This window comes from Heterodontus francisci, chromosome 19, assembly GCF_036365525.1.
Source record: "Heterodontus francisci isolate sHetFra1 chromosome 19, sHetFra1.hap1, whole genome shotgun sequence".
Classification (NCBI taxonomy): Eukaryota; Metazoa; Chordata; class Chondrichthyes; order Heterodontiformes; family Heterodontidae; genus Heterodontus; species Heterodontus francisci.
The window spans coordinates 50,772,734-50,785,931 of record NC_090389.1 but is presented as its reverse complement, the minus strand read 5'-3'; the positions used below and the strand labels follow the sequence as shown (position 1 = coordinate 50,785,931).

Here is a 13,198-nt window from a genome sequence, read left to right as displayed (position 1 = left end):
TTTAGGATCTTGGGTTTCCTAGCTTTTAGACGGATAGTAATCCCTAACAGCCCAGCTACATTCCGCAGTTCTTCGATAGATAAGGCGTTTAACCTGTCCCAAGTTACTTCACTCTGATTTAGGAAGGTACTGGCCTTGAATGTGGACATTTTAGTACTCGAGCAGTGAAAACCACAAGAAAACCTGTATTGAAGTTTTAAACTTTTTGCTAGGGATCAGTTTGGTTTCCCACTTCCAATTTCTCATTTGTTTTTGGGTTTTGATCCCAGATGAGTCCCCAAATGCTGTTACGATCAGGTGAGGAGGGGTCAAAAGGAGTGTTTAACCCTTTGTGTTATGATCATAAAAGAACAAATAGGACAGGTTTTCTTGAGTTTAAACAAGAAAGAGGTTAGTTTATTGTACTTAAAGTCAAATCCCGATCTAAATGAAAATAATAAACTACACTCCAACTTTCACACACACACATACATATACACACATGAGAATCACACGCACACAAATAGGTTACAGAGTGATGAAGAAGAGTTTGGTTGGATTAGAGTCCAGAACAAATAAAAATAATATACAGTCTGTGGGGTCTGGTAATTCAGTTGTCTTCCGTCTGAATTTGTGGTTCTGAGGTCTCTGGTTGGTAGAAGTGCACTAGCAGCTGGTCCACCTGATTCAGGGTTTTCTTGGAGACAATGATGTAGGTGGCTTTCTGCCCCCAGAGTCTCTTTATGTAGCAGTGGTAGACCTGGATGTTCCACAGTCGCAGACAGGCTTCAAAACATGCAGTGTTACCTGGGGGGAGAGAGAAATAGAGCCCCACTGGGTCATGCAGTGGTTAGCTCTCAAAACTTGTCTGCTGTGTGTTACAAAATATCCACGTTCACACAGCCTGGGGAGACTATCACATAGTTCTCTCAGTTTTTTTTTATACTTCAATGAAGTTCAAAGTCTAAGAATCCCAAATCTCTCTCAGGTTGTATTGTTTTAATGTTTACCCCTGGAGGTACGTGTCCACTAGTGAATGCTCCAAGATGGCTTTGAATGTCTTTCTAACGAGGGTGATGCTAGATAATTTACTCCACTGTTCAAACCATTGTCCTGAATGGGAGCATTTTAGACATGCGTTTCCACTTCGATGCCTTGGAATGTGAAATATTTCAATGCAAATTGTGGTGGCCATCATAGCTGCCAGTTTTTAAAAAGTTTTGTATAGGATTCCACCTTTTTTAAAAAGTTTAATTTAGGTTTCCAATGGATGAATTAAAAATCCTCATTCAGCATAGCATGTTTTCCTGGCAAATCGGACAGCACAGAAGCTGAGAGCATAGCTGAGATAGAGCTTAGTGTCATCAGTGTATAAGTGGAAACTGAGTCCCTGTCTGAATAATTTTGTGAAGATGCAGCTTGTAGCTGAGGGAGAGGATTACTTCTGGATTACCTCCATCGGCAACAGTGTGAGATTTGAAAGAAAAAATATTGCTCGAGATGATCTATCTATAATTAGATAGGTGGAACAGAATCAAATGAGGCAGTTATCATGCAGGCCAAGAATGAGGCACATTAATTTTGCCCCATGAACATTAATGTTTAACCTGTTACTGGAATGAAGAAAGAACTTGCTTTAGAAAAAAAACACCAGACCCTTGACTGGAAAGACGTTTGCATATTTACAGACAGTGCTTAAAAGGGACAAAAAACCATACCCTGACCTATTCAATCCACAATGGACTTTTGATTACTAGACGTTGAGGTTGGAGGAGCTCGCATTCCAGTTTGACTGCTAAGATGGCCGAATACACAAACAGACATCAAACCAGTTTAGTCACATGACTGACTGACTTTTGCAGGTTTTGTATTTTAACTTGCCACAGAGAATTTGAACTCAGAAAGCTGTTTGCTCCTGGACTGAAAAGACCTCTCGTGGCTGGCTTGCTGCAGCCTCTCCTGTTTGCTCTCATCTGTCTCACCGGCTTTGGAATCCATTGAAGATATATGAACCCCGAGAGAGAAAAGTCTCCTACAGTGAACAAGGTTTAAGAAGAATACTGGGCCCTAACGAAAAGGAAGATCTACCTACAAGCAAGGACTACAGCGAGCTCGGAGCACAGTAACAAAATTCCCTCTTCAGAGATTGCCTCAAACCGCTCCACTATTTTTCTTCTCTTTTCTGTCTCTATTTGCATGTGCATATCATGTATGCATGCTGGCGTGCGGCGCAGTGTGTATCCGTAGGCATTAACCGAATTAGAGTTTAAGTTTTAATAAATTTCACTTTTCTTCTTTAAACCTAAGAAAGCCTTTTGTGCTCATTTCTTTGCCTTATAATTGGAAAGCAGCGAACAGGGATTCGCCAAGGGGGCGTTCAAAACACAGTGTGTTTAAAAATTAAAACCCTGCTACAGTAAGACCAAATGAAGGCTGAAAGGGACCCCAAGACACCTTTCTCACCTGGTCGTAACACAGTGCATATACAGCGTGATCAAATAGTGGATCTATCCTAAGCAATTTTTCCACACCGTTAATTCTCACCAGATGTATCCCTGGCCTCTCTTGAAAACTTTGATTTCTTGCTGGGCTCAGTTCCATGCATATTCAGAGCCCTTCAGTAGCTTGCACAAGTGGGCATTATTCATTCTCAGGCTGTTTATCACAATTAAGTTCAAGTTTTTCTTACCTGATGCCTGTTCTTCTAAATTTCAACTTCTCGTTGTTGGATGGCAATCAGAAGTGGAAACATTGGCCTGTTTTTCTCTCCTTAACCCAGGACACTGAGGCTAATTGTAGCACCCCTACCAATATTCTGGCTGAGATTACCTTACGCAGCACATGCTGGGGCTTTTCCTTGTCTATGGTGCTCAGTTCTCACTGGATACAATTATTGAGCCAATGGCGAGCTTTGATGCAGAATTAATTCCAGGTTACAATGCTAATTCAATCTAAATGCTCCTTTATATAGCTCCTTTTATGATCTCAGGACTTGTCATTAATATAGGAAACATGGCAACTATTTTGCGCACAGGAAAGTCCCTAAACAGCAATGTGATCACAATCAGATAATCTGTTTTAGTAATGTTGGTTGAGGGATAAATAATGGTCTGGACACTGGGGAGAATTCCCCTACTCTTCTTCAAAATAGTGCCATAATACTTTTATGCTCACCTGAGAGGGCAGAGTGAGCCTCGCTTTAACGTCGCATCCAAAAGACAGCACTTCTGACAATTTCTTCAGCACTGCACAAGAGTGTCAGCCTAGATTGTGTGCTCAACTCTCTAGAGTGGGACTTAAACCCACAACCTACTGACTCACAGGCAAGAGTGCTACCACTTAGCCACGGCCAACACCATGAGCCATAGTCCTGAAAAAACCATTCAGTTCTTCATGTGCAGTCAAACAAAACTTACTGTCTGAGCGGTTAATAACTTGAACATGTCTATACAGCATGACAATTATGATACTGCATTGGTGTACAGGTTATACAGTTTCCTAGAGATTGATGATTCTAGACAATTGAACTGAACTCTACAAACAATTGCAAAATGTTTAAAATCTATGGTTCTTTACCAACAGGCAGAGGATGAATCTGTGTACTGGCCAAGCCGTGAAGAATCCATGAATTGTGAAGCCTTTACTGTAACCCTTATCAGCAAAGACATACTGTGCCTCTCTAACGAAGAGCAAGTTATTATCCATGATTTCATCCTAGAGGCAACACAGGTATAGCAAAAAGTTCTGGATTCACATAAATTTGGCTTAAGTACCATGGAGAAAATCACTGCTCACAACAAACTGTATTTTACATGTTTATTATTAATTTATTTTGTTTAGATCTAACTGGCTGGGAACAGGAAAAGTAACTTTGACTTTCAGATATTACAACTGATTTTATACTCACAGCTACTGTTCAAGTTGTCAAAGCGTTACTTTTAAAGAAAAAATCCTTTAATCCTATTGATCACAGGTGGAGTTGCACACATTCAAAACCCATTCATTGCACAAAGTTAAATTTGGGCTCAGGAAGTCTAGAACAAGTGTAGTCTTCAGGTGACTTGGGTTAGAGAGCAGGGGATAGTTAGACCAGGGCACGCAGATGTAATTCAGTTTGTATTTTGAAAGCATATGTGTTGTCGTTATTTTAATATTTCCATTATAAATTTGTATGTTCACATCTATAATGGAAATGTGTGTAAACATACAATACAGTAATTATACCCAACTAGTGATGAAATTGCAGCATCTCCACTGGCAGGAGTGTGTAAATACAGTATGACAAGTTTGTACAGACTACTTACATTATCAGTAAGGATACAAGAATTTATAATGGAAAAGTTGACAGTAAGTAAGCCCAGACGTAAGATTTTTACTAGTTAATTTTCTGTGGCACTGTACACATAGAATATGCCTTTATTGGCTGTTTTTGTGATGCTGTCTCTGTCATGTCACCTCTGCTGCGTCTGTCTTTCCTGCTCTTTTTCAACATAACTCTGTCCTCCTCTGCTTCTCTTTTTTTCCTTTCTTTTCTTTTCAGGTGGAATGTAATGGGTGGCTTTGAATCGTATTTTAGGGAAATGCCTGAAGGCTGCTTTTAGGGTGGAGTGGTGTAAAAAATGTAGCACTCAATGGCCCTTTTCCCCTCCCCTTCTGTAATCACTTGCATTTCTCCCCACCCACTCATTCCTGTTGTGTCCCCTACCCTTCACTTTCCTACCAGGTCTTTCCCTTTCTGAAACTCCCACTCTGCATCATTACCCCTGCCTCTCCCACTTTGAACCACCTGCCCAATCCCTGTATTCTCCCCTCACCCTTAACTCCTTATTCACTCCTTGCCTCCTGCTCCCAAGGATGGATGACAGTAGGCCAGAGGCTACCTAATCCTACTTCTCTCCTTCCTTCCCTTCCTCCATCTTTTTCATGTCTTTCCCTTAAAGAATCTTTGTTTGCTTTTGAAAATGAACCCTGAGCTCACCTTGGCATTGGTAAGTGACTTGGATAGGTTGCAGAAAATTAAACTCCTAATACCTCTTGGTGATAGCAACCACAGTATGATTTAGTTCAGCACAATTTAGAATTAGACACTGGTAAGAACCAACATCCAGGTGTGAGGAAGAGCCAGATAAAGTTGATTGGAGAAATTGGAGACAAATAAAATACATTCAAAGATATACTAAGAAAAATGGAGGACAAATACATGTTGAAGTTTAAGAAAAGTAAGCTTTACACAAGCCTGTAGGGAGAAGAGGTAAGTACTGGGAGAATTAGGAAATCTCAGGAACATGCCAAAAAAAAGTGCTTGGAGTAGCAAGGAGGGAATAAATATAAATACAGTTGTAGTTGTAAACATAACAGCAAGAAATTCTCCTAGTACCATAACAGCAAGAGGACAGTCATAGAAAAGGAAAGAAGCCCAAGGATGTCAATAAGACTGCAATGAAGGATGATCAGAAAAAACTTGGTATACTGAATGAGTAATTTCTTAAAGTATTCACCATAGATATCAATATATGTCCTACTATGATGAAAATCATTAATGCAGATTTAAGTATATCAACAAGATGGAGGTACAAAGGAGCCTTGTGAACAGATGATATCTGTTCCAGGATATTTGGAGTTAATGATCGAAATAAATTTCAGGAGTACATTTACAAAAAAACAAATAAATTATAGCCAAAATACTTTAGAAGGGAATATGCTTTCTGAAGAGGATCCTTGGCTTTATTGGGGAACAATAAACAATAGAAAACCTAATGGAGTTATGTACTTATGAAGGGCTGCGATGGAAAACAGTGGGTATTCAAGGTAAAAATTGAGCTTGGATAAAGAGTGGCTGAGTGAAGAAAACAATAGTTACTTGAGTGATGCCAGGATGTGCAGAAACTACTGAGTGGAATACCCTCGGCTTCGGTGCTCAGACCCTTTCAGTTCCTAATCTATATTAATGGCTTGGACACAGAGACTCAATGCAAACTAATCAGATTTGCAGATGATACTAAACTTGCAGGCGAGTGGGGTTGGGAGGTGGTGCTTGGGTGGTCAGCGTATTGATGGATGAAGCAGCCAAGGACCTACCACGGGAGTTGAATAAAATGTGGAATTAGGAAAATCAGTGGCAGAGGTAGGCGCAAGGTACTACTTGTTGGTAGGAAAAATACATGCCAGCACTCAGCATGCCAAATCATTGTGGAGCAGCAATGAAGAAAGAAATTAAATGTTTTATTCGTTGCCAGGTCTTTTGAGTAGAAATCAGAAGATGTCATGTTAAATCTGTACAGTGCTTTTGTCAGATTACCCCTTGGATACTGTGTACTGTATTGATCACTAGGACGCAAGCCATGGAGATGGTGTAGAGAGGAACCATGAAGCTGATTGCATTTTAATTGGTTCAGGGATGTGAGCGTCACTGGCTAGGCCAACATTTATTGCCCATCCCTAATTGCCCTTGAAAAGGTGGTAGTGAGCTTCCTTCTTGAACCGCTGCATTCCATGTGGGGTAGGTACAAGTCAGGATGGTGTGTGGCTTGGAGGGGAACTTTCAGGTGGTGGTGGCATTTACTGCCCTTATTCTTCTAGGTGGTAGCAGTCACGGGTTTGGAAGGTACTATCTAAGGAGCCTTGGTACGTTGCTGCAATGCATCTTGCAGATGGTACACACTGCTGCCACTGTAAGTCGGTGGTGGAGGGAGTGAATGTTTGTAGATGGTGTGCCAATCAAGCGGGCTGCTTTGTCCTGGATGGTGTCGAGCTTCTTGAGTGATTTTGGAGCTGCACCCATCCAGGCAAGTGGAGAGTATTCCATCACACTCCTGACTTGTGCCTTGTAGATGGTGGACAAGCTTTAGGGAGTCGAGAGGTGAGTTACTTGCCGCAGGATTCCTAGCCTCTGACCTGCTCTTGTAGCCACGGTATTTATGTGGCTGGTCCAGTTAAGTTTCTGGTCAATGGTAACTCCTAGGATGTTGATAATGGGGGATTCAGTGATTGTAATGCCATTGAATGTCATGGGGATATGGTTAAATTCTGTCATGTTGGAGATGATCATTGCCTGGCACTTGTTTATTTATTTATTTAGAGATACAGCACTGAAACAGGCCCTTCGGCCCACCGAGTCTGTGCCGACCAACAACCACCCATTTATACTAATCCTACATTAATCCCATATTCCTTGCCACATCCCTACCATTCTCCTATCACCTACCTACACTAGGGACAATTTACAATGGCCAATTTACCTATCAACCTGCAAGTCTTTGGCTGTGGGAGGAAACCGGAGCACCCAGCGGAAACCCACGCGGTCACAGGGAGAACTTGCAAACTTGTTGGGATGGTGGAGGTTACAGAGATAGGGAGGAGCAATGCCATGGAAGAATTTGAAATTTGAGACATTGGTAGACTATGTGGTTGTAAATAAAGTGTTATGAGGGTGCTTCTATATTTTTAAGTATTTTTTTGAGGACTTGTATTTAAATTGTGAAGATTTTATAAATGCTGGACTTTATGGGTTTTTAAAAAAAGAGGTCATCTTTTGGACTTGGTTTGTAAACAACCCTTACTGGATGTCACCTGTCTTCAGATAAGTACACAGCACGGACTTTTTGACCTGGGAAAGATGTTTACAGAGAAGTGACAGGTCAAGATTTATGGGGTTCGGGAGGCTTGACTCTTGAGATATAGTTTTGGTTTTGGCTTTGGATAGTCAGTTGGAGTATGGACAGTGTTTTGAAAAGGAGTTAAAAAATCAACCTGCCAAGGACAAACCCCCAACTCAGCCTGTTCCATCTCTATGAAAAGCCTTCCAGATTGTCCATCTCTTTGAGAAGCTCTTAGGAGCGAGTGTAAGAAATAGAGAAATTGATGCTGCATTTATCCTGAAAGGCCTGCTTGAAATCCCTGTTGCCACATTTCTCCAGAGATGCTGGGAAAACGTGCTGGATAAATCCTTGACGCCACCTGAACTAATTGCTCCAGAAAAGGATCCCAGTGACCCATCACCGTATACCTGGATGCCAGACAAAAAAAAGGACATCTAACATCTTTCCATATCAAGTCTTTTTTCTTCAAGAATTAGCAAGTATTTGGCCAAATAATTCTTCTTTGTCTTTTTTTGTAACAGCTCTAAAGAGAAAATCTCTTATTTTTCAGTTAACTGGTGTGTGTGTGTAAGGTAAAAGGGAACTTTCATATTTCAATCTGTGTGTTACTGCTTTGCTTCGTTACTGGTTATATCTTGATTTATAATAAACTGATAATTTTGTTGTTTATTCAAGAAACCTAGTTGGTATGTTTTATTGTGGGATAAAAACAGAGTCTATGATTGACCGTATCGGTAACTGGGTTAAATTTTAAATATATGTTGCGACCTGTGGAGATGTGGAACGAGAGAAAACAGTGCACTCCTCCCACTTTGGTCGTGACAAAATGTTGAGTCAATGTAGATCAGCGAGCACAGACTTAGGGCTGCATTTTCAGGTCCCACCAGGGGTGGGAGCGGAGGAAGGGGTTGAAAATACCAGTGTCAGCCGGCGTGTTGGTTTTCCAATGCAGTTCCTGATGCTGGCCATTTTCACCAGGGCAGGGGGGAGGGCAGCCCCACAATTGACGAAGGCCAATTAAGATAGTTAAAGAGCTCATTAAGAGCCCGATCATGGGGGATGTTGTGATTTTCGGGGGGGATGCACGGGCTGCTTGCACTGTCTGGGGCAGACCAGCTGAATGGAGGCGGACACAGTGGGGAGCCGGTCATTGCTGCTGCAGGGAGTTAGGTGGGCCCCATATAAGGGTCAATGCACAGAGGGAGCCTCGCCCTTCGGGAGACAGGTACCTTCAGTGCAGTGCAGGTGCCGGGGGGAGGTGGCAGTAAGTGCTTGGGCAGTGCAAGGGGACATTACCCTGGCATTGCAGGGGCATAAGAGCAGGGGGCAAGGCTGCCAAACACAATTCAGAGGCCACCTGAGCACAAGGAAAGCTGCAGCACGCCAGGAGGGCAGAGAAGAGGGGCAGAAAGGACATGAAGGCCATACTCTCAGTGTAGGATCTACCGCTGAAGATGTAACTACTTAGAGATGACCGAGAATCAATGCCGCAAGAGACTGTGACTTGCCAGGCAACTGATCTCCATGCCTTGCCAATAATCACTGTGATCCTGAACATGTTTGCTTTTGGCTCCTTCTAAAGATGAACTGTGGACCTTGGTGGCATCTTGCAAATGGCAGCACATCACTGCATCTTGCAGGTCACTGATGCCCTATTTGCCAGAGCTGGACAGTTCATTCAATTCCAGATAGATGGGGCCTCACAGGCACAGAGGGCAGTGGGTTTCACTGCCATCACTGGATTCGCCCAGGTGCAGGGAATCATCGATTGTACCTATATGGCCATCAAGGCACCCAGTAGATTCATCAACAGAATGAGCTTCCACTCCATCAAGGTTCAGTGGTCTGCGACTACAACAAGAACTTCTTCCATGTGTGTGCTCACTTTTCTGGCAACTGCCATGACTCCTCCACCAGTTAAGGCTGTCACAGTTGTTCACTCCAACCCCCAAAGTCCATGGATGAATTCGCAGGGACAAGGGATATCCCTTGAAGAGATGGCTACTCATCCCTCTACAAGAGCCCCAGACAAAGGCACAGAGGCAATACAACCAAAGCCACCTGCTCACCAGGACCACCATTGAGCAGGCCATTGAGCTTCTGAAGATGCAGTTCCAGTGCTTAGACCAGTCAGGTGGTGCCCTGCAATGCACACTTGCAAGGGTCTTACTATTTGTGGTGGTCTGCTGAGCACTCTGTAACATGGCCCTCCAGAAAGGTGTGGAACTTGAGGATGTTGAGGCTCTCAAAGGACACAGCTTATCGCAGGAAGAAGAGGAACAGGATGTGGAAGAGGTAGAGGAAGCAGAGGGGGAAGATGCAGAACATCAATGTGCTCCGGCTGTGCAGGGAGGTGAGCACGTTTGGTGTAAGGCTGGAAGGTTTCGTCAGGATGCCATGAATGCCAGGGATCATCTGATTTAAGAATGTTTCAACTGAGCCCCTCTGACCCAGGATGAATGGCATGGTATGAACTCATTCTGAGCTGCCAGTGCTAACATTTGCATTGAAGATGCAGCCTAGAACATTTAAATTCTTATGGCCAAAAAAGGATGCACATTTGCCTGAAAGTTTCACCATCCCTGTTAAGGAACCCTTGCTTGCCTTCACCACCTCATATTTCTTTTCTTATCCCGCCATTAATAAAAGGAGTCTCACACATCTGGCATCAAGTGTCATTGTGTTTATTAAGGAAAACAGTGCACAGTTACAGGAAGAAGACATCTCAGTGACCCATTCAGTGCTCTGTGCGACATGATGGCCTCCACACTCGACCACTTCTTGTGGCTTCACAGGAGATGGAAGCAGGCTGCTCACTTACCTCAGCTTGTGGCTGAGATACATGTGGCGGTTGTCCTCATCATGGAGGTGCCTAAGGAGGCATCTCCAGAGGCTGCTGCACCTGCATCATTGCGGGAGAAGCCTCCATCACTGGGCCCTGCTGTACATATACTCTGTCAGAGGGGCCAAGAAAACTGAAGATGATGATGATGCCTGGTGAGGAGTTGGCACCCTCAGCCCTTGGCTGGTGCTTCGGATAGCTGGAGGAGAGCATCAGCTAGGCTGAAACTGATGGCCCCTCCAAACATATCTGCGCCATCAGTGCCACTGACCGGTCCAGGTTACAAAGTGTGGCATGCATCTTGTGTACCTCAGTGCACAGTTCCTGCATGCACTCCAAGTGCTGTCACATGTGCCTCTCCATGAGGTTGGTCACTGTCCCAATGGAGGAGCTCATGCACTCAAAGCCCTGAGGCATGGTGGCACAGATGAGGTGGATGGACTTCTCCATTCCCTGCCCATGACAGTGCACTGCCTCAGTGAACTCCAACAACAGAGAGCACATCAGCTGCTGCTGTTCCAGCTAGAACCTCCTTTCCAGTGACTCCTGAGGCCTTGCATCTGTGCTGAGCTGAGCAGAACTGTTTCTGTCCTCCGTCCTCCAAGGGGAACTGCCCACTGCTGACTGCCTCTGGCACCTCCTCCTGCACACTAGTACTCCGCTCCTCACCCTGTGCCGCCCTATCTAACCATGCATGAGGACCCACCGAGGTGACTGGAGCCTCGCTGGTGGACGTTGCACTTGTAAGGTGTTGCGGTGCTCCTTTGGAGCTCTGCTGCTGCTCTTAGCCCAGTGATAGTGAGGGAAAAGGTCTCCTTGGTTTGACATCTGCACCTGTGAGAGACATGAGATCATGAGAGCTAGTCTTGGAGAGCAGAAGCCTTTGCAGTTCTGAGGCTTCCTAATGCAACTCAGTGTTCGTCATGCTGTTGGATGGGGTAGAGTGCAACGGACCCCCTAAATGAGCACATTGCCCTCACTAATCACCATCTCCACCATGAGTGTCCATCTCGCCATGGCTGAGTTCCTTGTGGTCTGCGATCCTGGCTATGTCCATCGCTGCCTCCTCCATGGGTGTGATGATTTGAAGATAGGGAATCCCTCCATCCATCCGGACTCTCTTGACGACATTCTGAGCCCGTTTCTCTGCAAGGACAAAAGAGAGCACGATAAGGTACTGCTGTCCTCCACAGACAATCCCAGCTGCTCCTTTTCATTAGAAGTTGCATGTTTCAATGTTGGCAGGTCCTCAGCAGCACTATGCTCTGAACCATTCTCGGCAGTCAGTAAGTGGCCTGGGCACACACCCCTCTGATGTTCAGGAGCAGAATGTGTGCCCTGAGACTCCTCAGCTGGTGTCTGCTGGAGGGTGAATACCCAGAGGCCTGTCCTGAGGGTTGGGGGTAGCACTCACCTTTGCCAGAGCGTATCAGGTCATTGAACCTCTTTCAAAACTGGATCCAAGTTTTTTGAACGGCACTTCTTCCGCTGACTTTGTCAGCGATATCCATCCAGACCTGCTTTGTCTGGGTGGATGGCCTCCTTCTGTGACCCTCCTCTCCCTCACGGCCTCCAGCAGCACCTCCATGTCCATACCTGAGAATCAAGGGGCTGCCTTGCCTTGGGTTCCGGGCTTCTGGCTCTGCTGAGCCATTGTGGAATTCAAATCTTCTGTGTCCTTGCAGTCTGCAGTAACAGCCCTCGTGCAGCAGCCATAGTCATGGCTGCCATGGTCAATTTAAATCAGGCCTGTACTTGAGTAGTCCCGTCACCATGGCCGCTAATTGGCCGCCAAACCGATCTCCATAGCAATTAAGGGGCAAGGGGCACCCCCGTGAAACTCAAGGACAATTACTGTTACCCCCGGGGGCAGGTTTGGGACCCAGAAACGGACCCTACTTCAGTTTCCTGCCCCGCAGCGAAAATGTGATTTAGGATACCTGTAGCAGAGTTTTCAATGAATGCAATTTTATGGAGGGTGAGGAATGGAAGGTCAATCAGGAGAGCATTGGAAGTAACAAAAGCTTGGATAATGGTTTCAACAGCAGATGGCTGAGACAGACAGGGACAGAAACCAGCGATGGAGGTAGAGGTAGGTGGACTTTGTGATTGAAAGGATATGGAGTCAGAAGCACAGGTCAGGATCAAATAAAATGTCAAGATTGTGAACAGTCTGGTTCAGTCTGAGACTGTGGCCCCGGGTAGGGAATTGGTTGCAAGGGAACAGAGCTTTTTGTTGCGACAAAAAGACCATGGACTCAGTCTTGCCAATGTTTAATTGGAGGAAATTGCAGATCATTCAGGACTGGATGAGAGACAAGAAGGCTTACAACCAATGTTCCTGCTAAACTGCGCAAGGGCATGGCCACGCAGCAGCATAAAGAGTGCCACGCAGGCCTTGTTCTGTGATGCGTAACGCGTGTGCCCGGCTGTGCATAAAATTTAAAGGGATATTGGAAAAAATGGGTAACGCAGAACAACAAAGGGAAAATTGCTGACAGTACAGAAGCAATGGCGGAATCAGCAGAGATGTTGATGAGGTAGAGCTGGGTATGGTCAACATACATATAGAGCCTGATGTCGTGGCTTCAGATAATGTGGCTGAGGGCAGCATGCAGATGAGAAATCGGGGGCCAAAGAGCTCTGACAGGTCCATTTCTGATAAGTTAACCTGTCTGTTCACTGCACAGAGGCTGCCAGTCCTACTGAGTTATTCTTTTTTTTCAGATTTCCAGTATTTTGCTTTTTGTTCACAGTAAAGTTTAGGACAGATGTCAGG

At 44.7% G+C, this 13,198-nt stretch overlaps 1 protein-coding gene across 1 annotated transcript in view; it reads left to right on the top strand.

Annotated features, from left to right (window-relative positions):
• The window catches only part of LOC137380054 (receptor-type tyrosine-protein phosphatase gamma-like), an 870,349-nt gene that overhangs the window by 847,507 nt on the left and 9,644 nt on the right, over nt 1-13,198 (top strand). The window contains exon 26 of the mRNA XM_068051600.1: nt 3,562-3,708. Within this exon, the coding sequence (XP_067907701.1) occupies nt 3,562-3,708 (147 nt within the window). The remainder of the gene's footprint in view (nt 1-3,561; nt 3,709-13,198) is intronic.